The sequence below is a fragment of the Dermacentor variabilis genome, unplaced genomic scaffold, assembly GCF_050947875.1.
Source record: "Dermacentor variabilis isolate Ectoservices unplaced genomic scaffold, ASM5094787v1 scaffold_16, whole genome shotgun sequence".
Taxonomy (NCBI): Eukaryota; Metazoa; Arthropoda; class Arachnida; order Ixodida; family Ixodidae; genus Dermacentor; species Dermacentor variabilis.
In genome coordinates this window covers 721,907-746,179 of record NW_027460324.1, presented here as the reverse complement: position 1 = coordinate 746,179, position 24,273 = coordinate 721,907, and the positions used below count along the sequence as shown (strand labels likewise).

The window sequence follows — 24,273 nt, the reverse complement described above, 5'->3', positions numbered from 1 at the left end:
TCTCATTGTCAGGCACAATGTCATAAGCAGCAGCGTCTGTTAATGCTGCCATGTCTTCGGAAATAAGGAAGCCAATGTGGATTCGAAGCAAAAAAATGTTGCAGTTTCACACAAAAGGCAAATTATTGATAGCAATATCAAAGTATTTCACAACTACACTAAGTAAGGTTTGTGGTTTTTGGCAGCTGTATGAATTACAGTAAATATTTATTTACTAATTAAATTAACAAGACTGCTGTCACGCGCAAACACGAAATGATCTCACTCAATGACTGTGGACAAACATTGTGATATTCCTGGCATCATCACAAGTGGAACCAGGGGTGAGCACATTTTCTTTCCTGCTGCCTCTCGCTTCAACGTGCCTACCATATTTTTCTGCATATGCCCCATGCCCTCAATTACAACAGCCCGAAAAATAATTTTAAGAAATATGCGCATATAATCTGTAGAAATAACTGCACACAACAATGCTCAAACTCGTCCATGTTGTATCTTCGGCCATCGGCTCTATTCCGCTCCTCTTTGGCAATGCTGATGAAGATGGACTCCCACGACGGATGTGATGGCGGACAAATCAGTCTCATGAAATGTGACGTGAATCCAAGCACTTCACAGCTGGCATTCACATGGCAGAGGATGAGAGCGGACGAAGCAGCCCTCACATGGGCAGCGGCAACGGAGCAAATGCAACCAAGCCGAAAATCCCAATGGTGATTTAGCTCTCCGCTGCGTTGTGCAGTGCCTTGCGCGGATCGAGATAGCGCCACGGGAATGGGTGACGTATGACCACAGGATACGCAAGCTGAAATCGCTATTTGCTCTGGCACCATGTGCCCTGTTTGCCAGCTACTAAACACCAACTGCAAAGAGGAGAAGAATGGGCAACCATGAAGGAGGGAAGAAGGGTGCTTCAACATGTCGGGTTGGAGCGAGCGTAGGGTTCCCTGAGAGAGAACGAAACTTTGAATGGAAAAAAAACCTTGCCTTGAGGTGTGGCTTCATGGCAACGCAGTGCATGCTGCTATGAGGCCACACCTCAAGGCGAAATTGGCATACAACCCAAAACCCTACTGTACTATTAATCTTTTTTTATTCTTGGTGCAGATTATATACACGCGCAAAAATATGGTAAGGTCACTGTCATACAATGCTGTGCTTTGTTATGGCATGGAAGAATTTGGTAAGGTGTGTTTACACTTGAGCAAGGACAACTTACCAAATTCATCCGTGACACAGCAGCCAAGGTCGATCCGAATAGGTCACGAAGCTTCCGGCGAAAAGCTGTTCTCAACAAATTGTCACCAACATCAGCAAAGGTGATTATGGGAGCAGCGATTGAAGTGCGACTACGTTTGGAGGAAACAAACATTGGGAAAGAAAAGAAATGTTTTTAATTAAAGCGAGACAGAGTTATATTCATTCAATGAAAATAAGATCCCTACGAGTAAAGAAAAGACAAGTATATTTTATTTTGTTATTAGCAATAAATACCTTTTTTTCAACACCCATCATGAGAAAGGGTGATGAAAAACGCGCTTCTCATGATTGCAAGTGATAGCACTCATCACTCATCAAAACGTCACTATCACATGCAATGGAATACAGCCCTTGACGTGTGCAGAAAGGCGCACTCGTAAAGTTCACCTTTTGCAGCACGCTCCCCTCACATGTTGTGCTGTTTTGCTTGTCGACATGTGTCTGAATTTGGTGATGCAAGCAGCTTCATTGTTTCTGAACCTGTTCAGTCAAAAGTGGGGAGTTACAACTGCCAGATAATCATTTAATTTAGTTGTTTTTGTGTGATTGTGCTGGTCGACGGGCTTGGCATCCTACGATAGGACCAGCATTCTACACCTAAAGCCTTCACCAGCCTCCAAAGAGAGTATGCTCTGAGCAGGGGTGCGATTTCGACACCTCTACGGATGGCCTTTTCCTGCATCCCTTCCAGCGCTGAAAGTTCGAAATGCCCATCAAGGCAAATGGTGGGGTATCTGAATATACAGCTCTAATGGTAGGCCACCAAAAATTCCGCGCCTTCAAGAACAAAATGACGCCACTTCTGTTTTTAACGGCTATGGGGTCATAGTATTTTTTTCCCCTCATGTTCCCTCGTCACACAGATGGCACAAGCCCCATGAACCGCTCATGAACCGCCATGTTTTGAATGTATGGGCTTCTATGGAAGCTTTGCTGCCAGGTATATTTATCTTGCAGCAGCTGCATTGGCGCAATTACACTAAAGAGGGCAATGTTACAGCTTCGGTCGCACATAAAAGAAAACATATTTGGATGATTCTACATGACGTGGCACTGCTGCTCTAGCATGATGCAGATCCAATGAAGAGCCGGAGAAGACATGCTTGCGGAGTGAAGAGGTGGATATCAATATTAAAGAGATACCATAAAGAAACATTGAATCCGTTTAGTATACTTGAAGAGCTGTGCTTTCATTTACTTTGCAGTAATAGATTGATTATTAGAAAAAAAATGACGGTCAAAGTTTCAGTTTTGAATTTCTTGCCAGAGCTCCAGGGCCGACACATCAGTGGGACGTCACTGATTGCAAAGTATTTTTTGACATTTCTGCCATCGTGGTTATGTAAATGTTTGCAAAACTGCCTAACTTCAGCATGTCTCTTTTAGAATACAATTTAGTCCCTCCCTACTAATAAAAATTTAACCGAGCCTTAGCAGACGGCGTCAAAATCTATGATGGTGAAGGCATTTCAAGGCAGCATCACCACCAGTCTTTTGTTATTGAGTCTTTTCTGGCTTACCAAGCGATTTCTTGTGGTAAGAGTGTCCTTTTGTTAGTGTGGAAGGCTAATTTTACTAATGTATCGGTGAAATTTAATTTATTAGTTAACTTTGTAATGTGTTAGCAAAATCATTTTCTCTTTAGTGTACATTTAAAATAAGTTTTCCCACACCTCAAAAGCTAACTGCCAAAAAATTTCACTTTGGATAAATTGTTTAAAACTCAGTAGTGTATATGCACACTCAATTACTGATTTTTTGAACATGCCCGATAATTCCACCATGTACCTCACAGCGCCAATGCAAAAGAACGGCTGTATTTTGGATGCTGAAACCTTTCACAGTTTGAATTCCCAGACTTGTTGCCATGACCACAGATCTGAAATGGCATTAATCAAAGCCACCATGGCCATTTTGATTATCTCACCGCCTCGAACCAGCGCCCTTGCACTCCGATCCACTGGCAGCCGTAGCCACCACTGCACCAAATGCTAGGCCTAGCTGCTTCAACATTCATTATTAAGCTTGCTGCTGCTCAGTGCCGTGTATATCATTGAAATAATTAGCTACTGTCAGCAATGGTGCGAACACCAGCCTCACCATCCTCACTGATGACTTTGAAGCGCAGAAAGTGTGGTAAGGGTCAAGCATGTGGGGATTGAGGTGCCTTTCTGCACCTAGTCCCCCAGTTCACACATGGTGGTTAGCTTGAACCGCCATGCCAGGGGCAAGCTCTCTTCCGCCGAGCACTTTATTGCTGCGGCAGGTGCTCACAGGCCCGCAACAAGCCAGTTACATGGGACCTCTGCTCCCGCATCTTCTCCTTCTCACACTTGGTAAACTGTTACACGGTTAGCCCAAGCACAGAGGGCGCATACTTAATCGGGCTTGAGGTGAGCTTTTGACAGCAGGTGCCATGACTGTCACACTATGTTGTATCTTGAGTTAATAAGCCTGGGTTTGTTGATGTTCCGATTCAAGAGCCTTCTCTGTGCCACGTCAGAGAATCAACGAACCCTGCCGTAGCGCCTGTGTGGATTTCAGAGTGGAGAAGCGCCGTGCCCTTTTCAGACTGTCGGTCATAGGGTGAGCCTTGAGCAAACCAGTCTCCGCATAACTGACGCCCAACTCAGTTTCGGCATGGCATCAGAGCAGGCCTCCTCATGGCCCTGGTTCCTGCTTAACCCGCTGGCTACGGACTTATTGCCCTATGAAACGGAGGATCCTGACAGCATGAAGTAAGTTCGCCTTATCAATTCTTCACTTTTCGGCCACCAAGAATGATCCCTTTCTTAGAGCACCCTCTGGTGATGTCAACCGCTCAGATGTGTACTCCAGCCCTAGCCAAGCCAGCCATGCCCTTGGCTGTTTGAGATTCGTGCGGAACGGGTGTCTACTAGCCCCTTCGATGTGCTGTCCGCACTCAGTGGCCTCTTTTTGTCCCAAGCACAGTTGAGTGCCTACAGTGCTGCATCGGAACCACACCACTTAGATGTTGGCACGAATACACTTGCTGGCCTCCTCCCTTTGTCCCAAGCATCGTGCACTGTGCCATCCACCGCGTGTGAGCCACCCCACTTGGACAGTTCATTTCCTTTCCCTGCCTCGAGCACAGCACAGTGCTCAATACAATGCAGTGCAGCAACTCCACTCCACTGCTAGAATAAGCCTGCTTGCTCCAAGCGCCTTTCCCAGACAAGTGTGCTGCGTCACAGCCCATCCCCTCTGCCGTAGGCACGACCTCGCTCACTGGCCAGTCTTTGTCTAGAGTGGAGTTCGATGTCCAGGGCACCATGGCTGAGCCTCCCTGACTTGCTGCTGGTGTAAAAGCCCTCGCTGGCCTATCCTTGTCCCGAGAGAAAGGAGAGTCAATATCGAGTGGGAGCCTCGCCGCTCAGCCGAAAATGTCGTCATGCTTTCCAACTACCACTAGCCTCATGCACAGTTGAGTGACATTCTCAACGAGCATGAGCCACCCTGCTCTGCCATCGATCTGTTCACCAGTTGCGTGAGGCCTCATACACCTGCTGGAGCGGCAACTAAGCTCTCCTCCTCGTTGCCAGTCTGTTGCTGACCATGTGGGCTGCTGTCCCTGGTCCTGCCTGCCATGGCTGGTCCAGCCTTGAAGGCCACTGACCTCTCGTGCCAGCCTTACTGCCTCAGCTGCCGCTCCCAGCCACCAGTTTGCCAAATCAAGCTCAAACCCCTGGCCGAGTGTGGACACACTGGCTACCACTGCTAACCAGGCTGCCAATCAACCCAGCCTGCTATTTCTGTCATTGCACAATCCAGGGAGCCCAGTGACTTTTGTGGTGGCATGTGGTGTTTAGCTCAATCTACAGGAACTGTTGGCCCATGGCAACATGGCGAGCACAGCTAGTGCACTGGAGCTAATTTCCAGCACAAACTGCGCTTCTCCCTCCCAGCGTCAAGTCCCCGCACAGGCACACATCACTAAGACGGCCCCCGATTGGCCTCGCCAGTGGTAGCCTCGGGGTGCCCTCTCCACCCAAGCTCTCTTCCACAGAGTGCTTCATCACCGCTGATTCTCACAGGCCCGCAACGATTCAGTTACATGGTACCTCTGCTCTCGCAACTTCTGGTTCTTGCGCTTGGTGGATTGCTACACTGTTAGCGCTAGCGCCGCAGGTGCGTGTACTCATTCAGTCATGTGGTGAGCCTTTGCCTGTAAGTGGCGTGACTGTCACATTGTGTTATTTCTTGGGTTAATAAACCAATGTTTGTTGACTGTCTGATTCCGAAACCTTCTCTGTGCCGTGTCAGAGAGCTCACGAACACTGCCTTAGCGCCTTTGTGCGTTGCAGAGTGGAGGAGTGCTGTGCTCTTTTCTGACCATCGCTCGTAGGTTGAATAATGAAACATTGAATAATGCTGGTTCCCAAAGTCAGCTTTGCCACTATACCGCGGTTACTCTATGAAACATATCTGATGTAACTGAGCATGTGTTGGTGGGCTAGTTGGTTAAGCATGATTACAAAGACGGCGCCGAATAAAACAACACACGAAGAAGGGACACGAGACAGCACGTAGGCGCACTAACAACTGATGTCTTATTTCTTGTCATAGTAATATATAGCTGCTGTCAAGGATCAAAACAACAAGAATAAACGGGGCAGTCATCTGCATCGCACAAGGAAGCCAAGATGTATTGTGGTGACGCATACTGAGAGTTTAAATGGGCAACTGTCAAGGGACATGGTATGCATTTATAAATTATAGTTTACGCAGGCATGCAGCTACCCTCTGCTGTCACAGTATGAGTGCTGATATGCCTAATAAGTGTACTGGTAGGCCTACAGGCTTCCTTCAGACATGCCTGTGGCGGTATGAGCCCTTGGGGCAGTCAGAGGCATGCATTAATTATATTGCGATAGCAATTATATGGGCACTCCAAGTGCAGTTCCACCGTTGGCAACAGTTCGTTATAAAGTCCAAGGGCAATAAAACTGTTTCCGAGTTTCCTATGTTGTATGTGCGAGGGAAGGCGGGCGAGAGGAGCTGACGATTGTGGCTCAATCTCGCCCACGCAAAAAAGACAAAAGCAGGGAGGAAGCGCGCCTTCTCCCATTGTGCACGTGGCACCCAATGTTGAGAGCAGCAGGGGAAACAGGGGTGGGGGAGGGTTCTACTCTGGCTGCAACTGCGAATGTGGCGGCTGCACGTGGTTGCGCAGCCAAATCTTGAGAGCAATCTACGTTGAGGGCAGAGTCTACGTGCGTCGGCGACTCGTACCTTTGTGCGTGCTGTGTGCGTTCTCGCCGCTCACTTCGTGTTGAAGCGATAGACAGCACGAATGTCACTTTGCTCGCTGCTGCTGCCATGTTTCATACCACCAACGTTTTGACAGTGAGTTTCCACGGTCACGGAGTCATATGCGTTCCCGTTTGCTGGTGCATGCGTGACACCATGCTTGTTAATTTAGTTTGCATCCCTATGTTTACAAGTTTATACGGCTACTACTATGTTTGCATCCCTATGTTTACAAGTTTATAAAACTACTATCCTTACTTCGTTTAGCTGTCTACTAATTTGCTGTCACAATTGGTGCTTCATGTTTCTGGCAAAAGTGAAATTTTTTTCAGACTGCCCGATTTTTCCGGCATTTTTGTGGCCTCCAGGAAGGCTGTAAAATCGGATGTTGACTGTCTATATACAGTTGCTGATGGATTTTTTAGAATCCAAAAATTTGGACTTGATGGATATTCCGGACTTCATAAATGCACCGTCAGGGTTGCCATAATGCTCATTCATTTTCACGACCGATTTTTCAGATGAATTTAGGTCCTAAAGTTCAATTTTCTGGGCTAAATCACTTGTTACAAGCCACGTTATCCAATCTTGGAAGCTGCCATGTTGGATTTTCTGCTGGCTTGACTTGCAGTGGCCCACCCTAAAGCCTCCAAGATTGGGAGGCACACGCTTTAAATAGAGAGTGCAACATCCTCCAGTCTAGGAGGGCATGCCTGCTCTTCCTTGGCTGACAAAACGCTCTATGGGACAGCACTTTTTCTAGTTTCTTTCCTTTTTCGATCAGCACTATCATCATAATCATATGATGCGAGATCCCTTTTTCTTTTTAGTGATCTCCGACAACGGAGATTGCCAATGCGGTGACACTCTTGTAAGACTGTATACAGAGACAACGTCACTCGCAAATCCAGGCAAATCTGATTGCTTGTATGAGGTAGGGCATTATTAGAGATTTTTCTAAGCTGCTTCCAGCCTAATAAATTTTATTCTTTCGGGTGAACGAGTTTCTCAGGCTGTTCAATTTTTTTTACTATTTTTGTCGGCAACTGTATAACAATGTGCCAGGCAACCACAGTTTCAGCCATGCAGCAGCATACAATTGTGTGTTCATTATGCAGGATGAAAAAGCGACAGATACTGTATGCTAACCATTCCTCCTCCACCACTTTCTCTGCATTTTAACCTCATTATGATCACAATTTTGATTCAGCCTCATTCGTTTCCTTGCTGCTTCCTACCAGAGTTAAAACAGTAGATTGAACAAGAACTCCTTGGTGTCAACCTTGTTGATGTCCGGCAATCCTTGGGACGAGTCCCCGGATGGCGGTTCCAGGTCGACGGCCATACGCTTCAGCTTTCGCTTGCGTCTCTGTGGCCGCGCTGCTGTGGGCAGGCAGTTCTCATTGAGTGAGTCCGATTCGGCCGCATTGGCCTGCCGATGGCGCCATGCACACAGTCGCTGGAGCAGGTCATCCGAGTCACTCTGGGGAGCATCCAGCTGCAGCAGTGAGCATTGATGGAGAATCAAACGATTCCGTTCAATTCATTTAGGTTACGTTCACATTTGGAAAGCGGCAAGCGGGCAGAAAATATTTTTCGAGCATGTCGAAGATGTTCACATTTGTTTCGCCCCTGCCGCGGCCACCGCTGCCACTTTCGCCCACATCCCTCTATCTGCACACGTTTGCTCGTGTGATGGCGCTCTTCATTGCACCAATTCAAGCGGTAAGTTCATTCATTGACCCATCCGTCATTAAGAATGATCATGCTGCCCAACTTCGCGTGTAGTCGGCATCTTTCTTGTGCCATGGAAGAGGAATTGTTTTGATACTTCTAGCTAGTTGTTCACCAGAAATGGGCAATGAACAATGGAAGAAGTGTACAACTGAGAAGTGGTGGCGGAGGTCGGTTCAACCAGCTTTGCAAAAAGGCGAGAAGGTCGGTTATGCAAACGCTTTGTTGTTGCACCTCCAGTCCTACAATGTTGCATCGTAAGTAATGCTGACCAGCATGTCCTTGAAAAGCCAGTGACTCTTGTCTTAGAGCACAGGCTGGTTCATGATCACACTGATCAGCATCACAGCAGACACTTCTGGTGCCATGTTAAATTTTACGATCAGATGTTTACATGTTAGTACAGCATCCGGTGAACAAGAATGACTTCACTTTCCTGTGGCAAAAAAAATCAGTCCAAGACTTATCTGGCTCGCCACCTGTTTTACCGCCCATTTTGCCACCTAGGTGGGTAAATTTTTAATAGTTTTTGCCAATTTCACCTGCTTCAAGACCAAATGTGAATGCAGCCTTGCTTCTTGAAGTGCCGATGGGGAGACTGACCTTTTCTGCAGAGCAGTAAATGAAAAAAGATCGTACTAAATTTCTCGCAGACTTCGCTTAAATGTGGTGCGCAAGCAGCAATGTTTCCAATGCCAGCGTTCATGAAGCCAATCATAAACAGAATTACACATAATGGCTCCTAACCCTGACAAGTGCCGTCTTCTAGTGTAAAAAACTGGAACTAGAAGCAAGATGATTGATACATCAGTGATATGTTTAAACTGCAAGCTTTTTTTTTCCTGATAGCTATTCTCATCACCAGCTAAATAGGCAAAAATTCCAGTGACAATACTCATCAGCAGTCAAGAAATGGTTAACAGAGCTTAAGCAGCCAATCAACTTAATTGATGGTACACAATTTATAGCCATACGCACAGAGTGAAATTTTAGCTTACAAGCAAACTGCAACAAAATTTCACCATGCCTCATAATTGGTTATACATGAGAAGTACATAGGGAAAAGGGTGGCTTGAGGAAGGGATACTCTAGAATGGATCACATCCATGTCATTAATCAGGTAATCGAGAAATCCGCAGAGTACAATAAGCCTCTCTATATGGCTTTGATGGATTACGAAAAGGCATTTGACTCAGTCGTGATACCAGCAGTCGTAGATGCATAACGTAACTAAGGTGTACAGGACGCTTACATAAATATCTTGGAGTATCTACAGATTCCACAGCTACCTTCTCCACAAGAAAAGTAGGAAGATACCTATAAAGAAAGCGGACAGACAAGGAGACACAATCTTTCCATTGCTATTCACTGCATGCTTAGAAGTAGGTATTCAAGCTATTAAACCGGGAAGGCTTAGGAGTAAGGATCAACGGCGAATATCTCAGCAACCTTAGATTTGCAGATGCCATTGTTCTGTTCAGCAACACTGGGGACGAGTTACAACAAATGATTGAGGACCTGAACAAAGAGGGTATAAGAGTGGGGTTGAAGATTAATTTGAAGAATACAAAGATAATGATCAATAGCCGGGCAAGGGAACAAGAGTTCAAGATCGCCAGTCATCCTCTAGAGCCTGTGAAGGAGTATGTTTACCTAGATCAATTACTCACAGGGAACCCTGATTATGAGAAGGAAAAGAATAAAAGCACAGCATCGTCATTGTAAAACAATTTTAGGGATTTCTTTTGCAAGCTAGAGATTCTTTGGGTATTAATCTAGGGTTATGATGGCATACTGAGTTGGCAACACTGTGGTGCTGCAGTGCCCTGTGGTCTTTTATGCTTCAACTACGCTTATTCATGACGTTATGGCGACTTAGCACATTCAATATGTGGCTCACTTCGAACAACAAGCAATTTTCATAGCCAAGAAGTAGGCAAACTCCACCGTGGCTCAGTGACCCGACGTCCACGATTCGCGGATGGCAGGACCAGTTCTTGAAATGCGAGGTTGGTCAGAAGGGCTCTGTGGATCTCGTAGTGGCCTCGCACCATCCCCAAACAAAATGGTTGTGCAGCCTCTCAAAAGGACTCAATCTCAAACAAGCTCAAAGGTGACGTGATCTCATGTGATCACTTACCGAGATAGTTTTGCTTTCCCGAGACTCGGCCCGGTACCGAACCTGTCGAAGAATATGGCCGATAGTTCTCTTGGCACTGAGAATGAGCTTGGCACAGTGCCAAAAACACTTGCCAGGGTCACTTTCCGTGCCAAGTCAAGTAAATTTCTCCGAAAGGGATCGCCCAAGGATGCTGGCCAAGGAAAGCTGTCTCCATCTCAGACGACAACGATAAGTGAAGAGAACTCGTTTCCGAATTTTCCGTTTTGTTCCGACTTATGCGAGTGTGTTGCACAGTGTCGACAACATTTGGTGGTTTCATAGGTGCACACAACGACGTTGGTGGCTTGCTGCCGGATGTTGCAGCTCTTGAGAGGAAGTTGATGCCCCGCAGCTGAGCAAACGTCTAGAAAAAGATCACTTTTTTTAAAATGTGTAAATAAACATTCGCTCACACTTCTTTCAATTAAATCCTGGGTTGTCATGTTTTTTCAAAATAATTTAACCTGCCTTCCTTGGAGCAGTGCAGGTTCATGCCACGGACTTACACAGACGATCTGTACCTCTTTTTTTCAGCAAGACTGAGCGTCACTGCCTAGATCCTTAGTTTTTAGATTATACGATGGTTTTGGGTGGTCTCCCCAATGTCGTATAATTGGGGTTCCACTGTAATCACATACCATACCCTAGGGTCAGCTTAGATTTGAGGATTTTGAAGAATGTGCCAGTTTTTAGTTGAAATTTATAAGTATGCTGCATAGCTAGTGCCATCTAGAAAAGTCAGTATCGCAGCAACTAGCCGTGCCAGCAGCCAACTGAAGTACACGGGCGACATTGCCATTTTGATGTGTCGTATAAGCATGCGGCATGGTATTATTGTAATGGCACCTAACAGGTGATGCCACTATAGGCACCCTGCAATGAAGTTTGGCTGTACATGCAGGGTGTCTACCAAGTTGACATTTCCAAATTCCCTGAGTTTTCCAAGTTTTTCCTGGGTGCTTCTGAAAAAAAAATTCCCTGAGTGACACAGAACTTTGTTTTATGTCAAGACGGGCTGGCACCATGTCACCCGATGCTGTCACTCTCTAGTAAGCATGTTAAAAAATGAAAAAGAAACTTAATCCAGTTTGAATAGTGAGTAGCGGTTGTTTTATTCCAAAAGAAAACAGAAGGGAGGGGTTAGTAAAAGGTGCAGCGAATAAAATATCTTTGAACGAAATTGTAAAACTCATTGCAAATTGAGTCAAACATTCTCAAATACGAATAAAAAGGAGATGCAAACAGAAGCCAATATTTTCGAATATAAGCTATTTCTATCAAATGATAGCACGCTCATTGGTATGAGGCCCAAACTTTGTCACAAGTGAGATTCTCTCGCAACAGCTGATAAGTCAATCTCAACTGTCCTGACATACTCTCAGCCCGCGCGCAATGCCTCAGTGTTGCGTTTCACTGTTTTTAATTAAAGAGTTTATTTTCGTATGGATGAGGGAAACCTGCATCTCGGCGTCAGCCAACACTTTGTTTTCTGTGTTCAAGCTCCTTCAAAGAAGTGGCGGCACACTTTCTTTCCTGTTCATTTCTCAATGCGTAGCTCCTTTGTGTTCTTGTCCTCCTTCCGCCAAGCGTTCGACCCACGGATCATTGGAACCATCCCCTTGGTCAGCTGTACAGACAAGGTCCGGCTTTTCGGAATCCCTAGGGGCCACGATAATGTCCGAAAAATCTGGCTGTTCGAAAAAATGAATGCATGTCTTTTACTGCCCTTAAGAGCTCAAATCGTCACAAGAACTTACGAAAAAGCTCTGAAGGCCTGCCAGCACACTTATTGAGCATATCGGTGCTCATATTGTGACAAGAGATGGCGGGTGCACGCGTGTATAATTAAGGAATACATAATGTGCCCCGTGACAATTGATCCTTCCCAAGCTTATGGTTCATCGCAATACTTTCACATGTGTTTCACAGCGTAACATTGCTGTACTGAGGCGAAGCTAACTTTCAAAACCGGCATTATGCAACACGTTGTGCTTTCCGAGCTTTGAAAACAATTGCGAGGACCACAAAGGTGGAGTCTGTGCCATTGCTGACTGCGAAGAATTCTTTCAATAAAAAACACCGCACCGAATGCCAAGAAGCTTAATAGGAACCTTTAGCGCGGGCCCAACTCCTATGCGGCTTATTCAAATGCATGTAAAACGCAAAAATGCTTTTCCGAGATAACCCCTGGATTAATTTTCATGCAATTTGTTGCATTTGTGATTTAATTTTGGGGACTATTTGAAGCAGATTCTCGATTTAGGGCCTGAATATTGTTACAAAAGTTTTCAAAAATTCAGAAGTTCGAAAAAAATAGAAGCACGAAGTTTACAAATTAATAGTTCTCCATCTAAAACAGATATCGCAATTCTGTAAATGGTGTCCATGAGATCATTCAAAGCGGACAAATTCAGTGTGTCAATTTACATATTATGTATTCAAGAATTTTATGTGAATATTATGTGAACGTCATGTACAGGGGTTCTGCAAAAGCTGTACTTCCATATTACTAATTTTTTTGTTATTCATGTGTAACATATCAATCGTGTTCGCTTTAGATGTAATATTGGATTCAATGCACAGAATTGTGATATCATTTTTCATCGCTGAGCTACAGAGTTGTAAACTTGATAGTTTCATTTTCTGAGAATTTGCAATTGTTGGAAACATTTAGTAAAAAATTGACAACCAAAATAAAAAATTTAAAACAAAAAGTCATTAGATTTTAAGTTTTTCTTTTAAATGCAACAAATCTCGTCAAGTTTGGTGGAATGGTTGCCCAGAAAAACTAATTCTCCTTCTACATGTATTTAAACAGGAGCACTCTATAGAGATTTATACAGTACCAGTGGCACCCACGATGACAATGGAAGACAGAATAGTTTAGATGAATTCGAAATCCCACAGGTAACGCCGGAAGGAGTAAGGAAAGCCTTGGGAGCTATGCAAAGGCGGAAGGCCGCTGGGGAGGATCAGGTAACAGCAGATTTGTTGATGGATGGTGGGCAGATTGTTCTAGAGAAACTGGCCACTCCGTATACGCAATGGCCTCATGACCTCGAGCGTACCGTAATCTTGGAAGAATGCTAACATAATCCTAATCCATAAGAAAGGGGACGCCAAATACTTGAAAAATTATAGACCGATCAGCTTACTGTCAGTTGCCTACAAACTATTTACTAAGGTAATAGCAAATAGAATCAGGAACACCTGAGACTTCTGTTAAGCAAAGGACCAGGCAGGATTCCGTAAAGGCTACTCAACAATAGACCATATTCACACTATCAATCAGGTGATAGAGAAATGTGCAAAATATAACCAACCCTTATATATAGCTTTCACTGATTATGAGAAAGTGTTTGATTCTGTTGAAACCTCAGCAGTCATGGAGGCATTACGGAATCAGGGGGTAAACGAGCCGTATATAAAAATACTGAAAGATATCTATAGCGGCTCCACAGCCACTGTAGTACTCCATAAAGAAAGCAACAAAATCCCAATAAAGAAAGGCCTCAGGTAGGGAGATACGATCTCTCCATAGCGTGTTTACAGGAGGTATTTGGAGACCTGGATTGGGATGAATTGGGGATAAAAGTTAATGGAGAATACCTTTGTAACTTGCGATTCGCTGATGATATTGCCTTGCTTAGTAACTGAGGGGACCAATTGCAATGCATGCTCACTGACCTGGAGAGGCAAAGCAGAAGAGTGGGTCTAAAAATTAATCTTCAGAAAACTAAAGTAATGTTTAACAGTCTCGGAAGAGAGCAGCAATTTAATATAGGTAGCGAGGCACTGGAAGTCGTAAGGGAATACATCTACTTAGGGCAGGTAGTGACGGCGGATCCCAATCATGAGAGGGAAATTATCAGAATAAGAATGGGCTGGGGTGCATTTGGCAGGCATTCTCAAATCATGAACAGCAGGTTGCCATTATCCCTCAAGAGAAAAGTGTATAATAGCTGTGTCTTACCAGTACTCACCTACGGGGTAGAAACCTGGAGGCTTACGAAAAGGGTTCTACTTAAATTGAGGACGATGCAACGAGCTATGGAAAGAAGAATGATGGGTGTAACGTTAAGGGATAAGAAAAGAGCAGATTGGGTGAGGGAACAAACGCGAGTTAATGACATCTTAGTTGAAATCAAGAAAAAGAAATGGGCATGGGCAGGTCATGTAATGAGGAGGGAAGAAAACCGATGGTCATTAAGGGTTACGGACTGGATTCCAAAGGAAGGGAAGCGTAGCAGGGGGCGGAAGAAAGTTAGGTGGGCGGATGAGGTTAAGAAGTTTGCAAGGACGACATGGCCACAATTAGAATATGACCGGGGTTGTTGGAGAAGTATGGGAGAGGCCTTTGCCCTGCAGTGGGCGTAACCAGGCTGATGATGATGATCACTCGAGCTAAAAGCTTCCTCTTAACAGCGAACGTCGAAGCAGCTAGGCCTATCGTTGCCGCAGTGGTGGCTGTGGCTGCATGCAGATCTGCATACGAGAATGCCGATGGCGCCAGTTCGAAACGGCGAGGTAATGAAAATGGCGGCTTTGATTAATGCCGTTTCGGAGCTGCGGTCAGGGGAAAAAGTCTGGAAAATCAGATAGTGAATGGCTCTTGCGTACGAGATTTTGGACGTTCTTGCACAATGCCTCTATGTGGTACTTGGTGGTGCCGCGAAGGCGCCCAAGTTATCGGGCGTCCGGAAAGTTGATTGTTGACTGTACACTGGCAACTCCTCCAGCTGATGACACGGCGTCAAGGACGATTCGTTATGATTCCTCTGTGTTACTTGAGCCAGCATTGCTGCTACTTTCATTCCTTTTCAATAATATTACAGCTCATTTTCCCTGATAAAAGCACAAATTCCCTAAGTTTTCCCTGACTATTTCCAGACTACTCAATATCTCTGAGAATTCCCAGTTTTCCCGGTTGGTGGACACCCTGACATGTCGCACCACCTAGCAGTGGCGGTGAGCACCCGCGAGCAGGCCCTCACCGCCATTTCACCTTTGTCCATGCAGCACTCAGGCCCACCTGAAAGCCTCCGTTTCCAATTTTTCAATGGATTCACCACGGCCTCTCGGCAGCTCCTCCATGAGAAGTGTGAACAAAATGAACTAGGGCAGGTACTACGGCATGAATGGTTGTCACAACCGCAAAAGGGATGTCGGCATCAAATTGTACTGCTTCCCTTCAAGACCATGGGAAGCAACCCAGCGGCTGAAGTGGATCGTTGCGGTTCGGCACGTAAAGTAAGAGTCACTCCTGTAAATTTCTGTTAAACGAACTAAGATGTAAATGCAGAAAAAAAAAAGAAATACCAGTAGGCAGCATCCGTAAAAACGCAAAACTGTAAAAATGCATGACCAATTCCCGCTGTTGTAAATTGGTTTAGAAAGTTTAGCTCGTCTCGCTCCAAAACAAATGCACAGTTGTCGTTATGTGTCAAATCTAGCTTTGTAAGTGCTCCGTACTGGAGCTTTACATGCACTGTGCTTTCTGTTATGCATTAATAAGCCAATGTGCAGCTCCTTTCTCCATGAGGATCAAGACGAGACTGCTGGAACCGGCCTTTCATGCCATTGTTTTCTCGAGCTTAGAACAGAATTAAGGCTTAAGTGCACCGCAGCACATTTGTTCAGTCTTCTAGTTGTTTAGGGCCAGCGATTGTTATGTTTCAGCAGTGATGTGCTCTCACAATGGAACCCAAACAACAATACCAGAATATACTTGAGGCACTTTGTGCACAGAGAAAAAAGCACTCACCTGCCAACTCGCCAAAACTTCTACAATTGTGAGGTGCAAGGCATGCTCCAAGTAATGAAGCTACAAATGACAGTTGAAAAACGTCTGCGGCCATACTTGCATGCTTAAGTGGAATAAAATAATGATTTGTTCACTTACAATGACTTCAACATCGTAAGCATGCTTGCTATGTTTTCACGACCTGCGGTGGTTGCTTAGTGGCTGTGGCCTTGGGCTGCTAAGCACGACATCGAGGGATCAAATCCCGGTTCCGGGGGCCACTTTTCGACGCTGATGAAATGCGAAAACACCCGTATACTTAGACTTAGGTCCACATTAAAGAACCCCAGGAGGTCCAAGTTATTCCGCAGACCACCACTACGGCGTGTCTCATAATCATATCATGGCTTCGGCACGTAAAACCCCATAATTAAGTTAATTTAATTTAGGCACTTCACTGCGATGTCTTTGCCATTTACTTCTTCGAAGTGATATACATGGTTGTAGTTGTAAAGTTAACATCCATTCTCAATCGTCAGTGGTCGAAAATGCGCCTCAATGTTTTTGACTGTATTAAAACTACAATTTAGAAGAACTGGCGCCGTTGTCAGACGGAAAGGGACTTGGTACCCAGAGCTACCCATGTACTCATGTACTCACCAATACAGCCTCATTACGTACACTGACCCCGGAGCTGCCCCTCTACCCGGGCTGACTGGGCAGGGGGCTTTGGTTCGGGCCAACGGTCCTTCCCGGACAAAGGGGCTGTTGTGGTGCAGCACAACTGAGTTGCTGCACTCAACACACAAACAGCCATGTCGTTCTTACAGGCGAAAGCCTGACTGACCCTCGGACTGCCTTGACACAAAAGAGGTCAAGGCATACAACCATGAAGACCACCAAAGCCGTCCACAGAGCAGCGCGACCACTCGAAGGTGCGGCACGACTGGTTCAGTCTCTGGGTTCCACTGAGCCAAACAAAACCCCGTGGATCGACTGGCACACACGGCCGAGTCGAGTGACCTTAGGAGCATGCATCATAACTTAATGGAGAGCTTTGCACCTGACTTATCAAAAATCACGGCAGGACGAGCCCGCACCTCGAGAAACTTCTTGTCGCCGAAGCAATGCCGCTCCCGGGTGAGATGGAACCAGACCTCCTTCCGCAATTTCGCAAGCACTTCGTGAAGGCCCGGTGCCCGTCCCCAAAAAACCGCCTCACAGTGTGCGAACCAAACTTGGTGTGAGCACTCGACAAGAAGAATCACGAACTGGTTGATCACCTGTTTGGGCAAAAGGTGAAAAATTAAAAAGTCTGATTTAGCGCTCATCCTGTCGTCTTCTCTGTCTGTGTCCCTGTTATTCGCGCTAGCCTTTTGATTACTGATAAGGAACACCTGGGAGCCTAAAAAGACTAGCAATCCTTTGAAGAAAAGCTGCAGGAAGCAAACACTGCGTAAAGATATGAACTGAATCTTCACGACCGCTACAAGAAGGGCACATTCCAATAGCCAGGATGGCTGTGAAGGGCCTATAACTCAACGGCAGGCACCCTCGCGCCAGGGGGTGCATGAATGTAGCTCACCTAGCGTCGAGGAAACTGGCCATGATGAGCTTCCAGTTTGGCCTGTGAATGGACAGATCGTACCTTTGGCAATGCGGGAGGGAGACCTGGGGTGAGGATACTGACTAATTCTTGGTGTGGAGTTGAAGCTACGTCGATGCCGGGGTGAACCTTGCAGAGGCTTACCAGAGAATTGGTAGCCGCCGCATAAATGGTGGACGGGGAACCGAAGTCAGGCCCACAGTGGGAAAATGTGCTCTGCGAAAAGAAGCAGAATCAGGTGCTAAGAAAAAAAAGGCAGTAAAGCTTCGAGTAAGGAGCATATCCGAGTTAAGAGCGACCTGGGTCCACATGATGTGTAGTGCAGTAGCCATGATGGCCAGGTGAGGAATGTTGAGTCCTCCCTTGTCCCTGGGCAACTTGAGTGCCTGCCGAGCTACACAACCAGTTGTCCCTTTCCAGAGGAAGTGAAAGAGGACCCACTCCAAGATAAACTTGGTTCGGGTTGAAACAGGAGACAAACACGCCACATATGTAAGGAAGGAAAACAGAAGTGAGCGAAGAATCGTCGCTCGAGCTGTCAATGGGCATGACAACATGCTGAATTCCTTAATCCTGGTTTCAAGCTTCTCCTTAGCCTGTTGCCAGTTTTTGGGAGAGAGAACGTCTGGTTTGAATTAGAAACATAGAATACACAACCACGTTTTCACAGGGAGACCTTGAACGGGCTGCGAACTGGACGGAGTGGAGCTCAAGTACATGGCTGCACTTTTCGACTTATTTAACCTGGCACTGCTTGCCTCGCAGTAACTGTCCATGACATCCAAGACGATGCAAGCTGATGCCTCGTACGGGACGACAATGGACAAGTCACCCGCCTAGGCAAAGAGTGCAACCGGAGGGGAACATGGTGGGAGGAGGAATGTGCCACTTCTGCTGTCACAGGACAACCTCTGCTGAAGCCGTTCAAAAGCGAGTACGTAGAGGGCAGGCGAGAGAGAGTCCCCCTGCCGTACACCACGCCCCACAATCAATGCCTCCAAGACGCGATCCTGTATGAGAACAGCAGAAATCGGTCGAGAATACAAAGCTTGGACCATCTGCCAAAAATCCACACTAAAACCAGCCTCCTCCAAAACCCAGGAAAAGTACCTAGGACTAATAATATGAAAAGCCTTCTCCTAATCGAAGGAGCACAGAATACCTGGATGTTTCCTGGTATTTGCCCACAGGAGAAGGTCCCTCACTGCTGGTATGGACCCAAAACAATGTTGAGTACTGGCGTGAGTTGCATACACAGACACTTTGCCATGAGCTTGTAATCGCAGTTCAGAAGTGTGATTGGACGCCATGCCCTCAGATCGGAGCTTCTCGACTCATCCTTACAAAGGAGAGTGATTAGCCCCTCTCGTTGAGACGCTGACAGTGTCCCTTCACTGTGTAGCCTCTTCACCAATGATGTCAACTGCTTCCCTAACAGTGTCCAAAACTTCGCATAAAATTTGACTGTCAGAACATCGGATCCTGGACTGCGACTATGCTTCATAGTCTTCAAAGCCAAAAATAGCTAGTCCTCATCTATGGCTGAGTCACAGACTTCCAGCGACTCAGCTGGTGAAACAAATGGAAAGAGCTGGAGAAGCAACTCATTCGGCATACAAGGTCATGTAAAACTGCCTCGCCAGTGCAAGAACTCTATCTGGTGAGTCGACTATGCTACCATCACTTGGATCTACTAGGGAAGAGAGAGTTGTGCTCTTCCTTGAAAGATGCCTACAAAGGACATCTATGCTGCACCACGCTTCCATTCCCCACTGCTCTGCTCCGGTTCTAGCTCTCAAGCCATCCCAGCGTCGCTGCAGGAGAATCCAAAGTTCTTTTCGGAGTGAGGCCAGTGCCGGAGCAACACCAGGCCCGCTGGACAGTGGCATTGAGAGCAGGAGGATCGCGTTGTAGATGATTTTAATCTCCTCGCGTTCCTTGCGTGTTTTCCCGTTTCGCGTTGTTCTCACATTTTCATGTCGAAGCTCGGTAAGGACTCTGGCAGAGAGGCCAAGCGCACTCTTCGGTTATTATGCAATGCTTTGCGACTGACGTTTGTCGAATCCTCGATGACATCGAAAAGCAGACTTTGTATCGTCGGAGAAGACTTCGGGGCTGTTGCTGCTTACTCATGGGGAGACTTGGATTTATTTCGAAGTCTGGTTCGGGTACTATGGTCGTCGGGGTAGATGCAGTAGAATCAGAGAGGACAAACGCATTGCTGGTTTCCACAATTTCCTCAATGTACAAGATTGTCGTGTCCTAGTTGATGTGCTTGAACTCCTGGCTGAAGTTGGTTAGCATCACTTTCGCATTCCCTCCGTGCAGTCGAGCGATTCCTCTTTCAACGCAAATTTTACGGTCGAGCAGGTCGCCCTCGATGACGCCTTCTACGTCTGCGGGTGTTTCGGTGCTGACAGAAATAACAATGCTGGAGCAAGGCGGGAAGCTCACTTGATGTTCGAGCACACTCAAGGAGTGGCACCTACGAGAGCTCTCCGGCGGTATCACTTGATCTTCCGACAGTGTTATCGTCTTCAGGTTGATTATTGCGCCGTGTCGGTTCAGGAAGTCCTTGCTAAGAATGATGGCTAATGAACGCTGTTTGAGGATAACAAAGGTAGCAGGGTAAGCCCAGTCATGAACAGCAATTCTTGCCGTGCAGATTCCAGTTGGCATTATGAGGTGTCCTCCAGCGGTCTGAGTTTGAGGGCCTTCCCATGCAGTCTTAACTTTCTTCAACTCAGCAGTGATGGGTCCAGTCATGACGGAGTAATTGGCTCCTGTGTCCACTAAGGCTGTGACTGTGTGGTCGTCGAGAAGCACTTCGAGGTCAGTAGTTCTTTGTCTTGCGTTACAGTTAGATCTTGGCATCGGATCACTGCTGCAGTGCGTTGACCTGTGGCTGGTACGTGTCGTCTTTAGTCGCTGTATTCTTTGCTTCTAGACTTCATCGGGATGGGAGCGTCTCGCTGATATGTCGTCGAAACAGAATTTTTTGCATCTTCATCGGTGGCAGAGGATCTTCGTCAGCTCGACAAACCGCAACCTCACCTCCATCACTTGCTGTTTTTAGCTTTTCGGATATGGGCTCACAGAGCGGCCCCGGGTTGGGCCAGTGTATGGTCGCCTTTGCGGCAACAGCTAGCGCCCTCATGAGGGCAAATGGGTCAGTCGTTGAGGACTCCACTGTGTGGCGGCGAGGTAGTCTGCGATGTCCCGTGGGCACTCCCCAAGCTGTGGACATGGTGCGTTTATGAAGAACCCTCTCAGTCCCAAATCGCAGTATGGGCATTGACAGTACGCATGGCCAGCTTCTCCGCAGTGATAGCAGAGCGGGAGGTGGTCGGCGGCTCGCCAAATGTCCGTCTTCCTCATGTAGCTGCGCTGGGCAACGGGTGGGTGTGCTGGAGGCGGCGCACACCAGGGTGGACACCAGTCAGGGTGGACGATAGAATTGCGGCGTTACAGGCCCCTCGCCCGGACGCAGAGGGGGACCTTTATGGCGGGCGACGGTGGCGTAGGGCGACGGTGGCGTAGCACAGGAAGTGACGATTCGGGCTGAACTTCGCAAACACCCAGTAACCATCGAAGTCAGTCCTTGAAAATGTCGGTGACTGAGGACACCTGAGGTTGTGATGAAGGAAACAGCTTGCGCAGTTGTTTGCGCACAATGTCCCTGATGGTCTCTTGGAGATTGCCGGAGCCCAGTGCCTGGGTTGCACACTGCGTCGTGAGCACTTGGCAGTTATGTTGCCCAATGCACATTTCCTGAGTTTTCTCAATCGTCGTTGCCTCTGTCAAGAACTCAGCTACGGTCTTCGGTGGCTTACGGATCAGTCAGACGAAAAGTTCTTGCTTTACATTTTGCATCAAGAAGCGGAATGTTTTCTCCTCTGAGATTTCCGCGTCAGCGTGCCGAAAAAGACAGGTCATCTCTTCCATGAAGATGGCGATGGTCTCATTGGGTAGTTGCCCTTGGGTTTCCAGCAGAACTTTGGCGCTTTCTTTTCGGACAACACTCGTGAAGGTTCTCAGCAAGTTACTGTGGAACGACTACCGATTCTCAAATTAAGTCCTCGCGGCATCTTCCAAGGAGAAGGACACATGACGTAGGTTATCCTCAGAGGTCCATTTGTTGAAGGTTGAGATCCTTTTCAAGGGTTGGAGCCAGGTTTCCGGATCCTTCGATGAAGCACCACGGAAGGTAGGAGGCTCCTTGGGTTGTTGAAGCACAATCGGGGACGCTGGGGCTGCCATTACAGTTGTTGAGCTCGCCACGGTCTTCCTGGTCGTATCAGGCAGAAGTCCGTGCTCCGGGGGCAGCCCTTGCAGTCTGCGGCTAGCTCGCTGGTCTTGGCCGACGTTGGTGTTGTCTTCGAGTTTGGATTGCGGCTGTGTGGAGGCGTTCGGTACATGAACGTAAAGCACCTCCACCAAATGTCACATAGTAGTGATGGTGAAGAAGGCAGTAAAACGGTGACTGACGAAAGCAGCATTTTATTGGGCGAACTTATGCCCTCAAAAACAGGCTACACTCAAAGAACAACGATAGTGCCGAACACAGTCAGCAATTGTTGAAAATCTGGTCTGCCGGTCAAGCACATCGGCTTTTATACAAGAGCTATCGAATGTTCCAGAGAAATCGCTGGTGCCCGCATGTCATCCAGAAGGTTCTACATCATTCACGTTGCACATACATGCCATCAGATTATGCAAGGTTCGGTGACAACAGACAGCTGACAGAACCATTGATAACATTCCAGAAACTTCCAATACATGCAGGCGCATCCCCCGCTGAGCGATAACATTTGTTAGACGGTGAAAAGTGCTCCCCCGAAAAAGATTGGAGGGAAACCAACAAGTCTATGTGTCAATACAATTAAATTTCCAATTGATCATGCTGTCCTTAATAATTATTTCGCTGACTTCTGTAACCGGTCTAAAGCATGGCAAATGAATATCACCTTTTCCAAAAGTGTCTTCATGTCCTTTACACGACGCTTTCCCTTCCTTCTTTGTCTATGCCTTTAATAATATTACTTTAAATAGAATGTTCGAATTCAAATATTTAGGTTTATCGGTTGTATAAATTTGTAAACATTCGCTTAGTAACTAAGTTAGCACGGTGTCACGCGTGCACAGCTAAACATGAAAATATCTCACTTGATGACCATGGAAACTCGCTGCCAAACGGAGGAGTGAAGAAACACGGCAGCAGCAGCGAGCGAACTGACCTCCATGCTGCGTCTCGCTTCAACACGAACTAAGCGTTGAAAGCACAGTGCAAATGAAGCTACCAGCACTAGGCGTACTTTGTCCACATTGCAGATCACTTTCAAGATATGCACGCCCATGTGCTGTACGCAGCAGCCCCCAGAGCAGAACAAGTAATCGTTAGCATAAAAGAAAGGAGAGGCACACAGGATGTATTAGAATAATTGTTTGGGTAACCCTGAGGTGCCAAACCTTTTTAGAGTGAACTTAATTTCTCTACTTTATGCTAGTTGGCAACCAGGTTGTATTAATGGTTCTCCCTCTTTCTGCTTGAGTGGCACATGTGCTCCTGTGTGGCTTGCCTAGCCACACTTTCTTTTCATTCTCTCACTCTTGGCAAGGAAGACTCCCGATTAAAGAGCATGTGGAAGTTGAAAAGGGGGGCTCACCATCCGAGGCACGGCCCGTCCCTCCAGGCTGGACTCGGAGTCATCTCCAGACACAGCGCTCACGGAACGGGTAGTCTGGCATGTCGTTGAAGAAGATACAGCCCCTTGCAGGCGCACAACGTCGCCATCTGAGGGGGGCAAGAGGGTCTTCTTGGACCACCACTTGCGCTGTGGTGGCCGTGGGTGTCGTTGGCAGCGGTGTCGCTGAGCAGACGAGGAGGACTCCTCGAGGGCGCTAGTCAGGTCCTGGACAAGCTCGTCCATGTTGTCATAGTCGTACGGGGTCAGCACTCGCAGACGCTTGATGCCCTGAATCAACGCCCGATCCATCGGGCAGCAACTGCACGAGAGCAAACCAGCTTGATTCCAGTCACTGTGGTTAAGGAATGACACAGAGCATACCACTTCTTTGTCTGCCATGCTGTTTACTTAAACAGTATGACAGATGTTAGATGAGCATAGGACTGCAGAGGTCAAAAGCTGCCAGTACAGTCCTATGCTTTTCATTCTGTTGTGCTTCTTAAGTACAATATGATGTGGTTTTTATCACAACACTAGTCTATCATCCACTGCAGACAGGAAAAGCATTACCTCATTTAGAAAGACAGAAAGTATGCCACAAGAAATGCAAGTAAGCCTAGCTGGTATAAAGAAGCAAGATTCAATGCCTGTGTTGCTGTCGAGACACAGTTGGTAAAAGTTTGTAACTTAATGAATTGCTTCTGCTCAAACAGCTTTTGTCTTGATTTGCACTTTCTGATGAAGAAGCCGCATGTACAACCACCATTTCACTACCACCAAGTAATGGTACTACCAAAGAGGCCATTACAAT

At 46.7% G+C, this 24,273-nt stretch overlaps 1 protein-coding gene across 8 annotated transcripts in view; it reads right to left on the bottom strand.

Annotated features, from left to right (window-relative positions):
• The window catches only part of LOC142568075 (G patch domain-containing protein 2-like), a 127,035-nt gene that overhangs the window by 91,911 nt on the left and 10,851 nt on the right, over window positions 1-24,273 (bottom strand). For 7 of the 8 annotated variants that reach the window (XM_075678172.1, XM_075678176.1, XM_075678170.1 and 4 more), the window contains exons 2-3: window positions 23,442-23,781; window positions 7,814-8,029 (exon numbers count right to left, since the gene is read on the bottom strand). In XM_075678172.1, the coding sequence (XP_075534287.1) occupies window positions 7,814-8,029; window positions 23,442-23,771 (546 nt within the window). In that variant the 5' untranslated portion in view covers window positions 23,772-23,781. The remainder of the gene's footprint in view (window positions 1-7,813; window positions 8,030-23,441; window positions 23,782-24,273) is intronic. The other variant, XM_075678177.1, reaches the window with a different exon arrangement.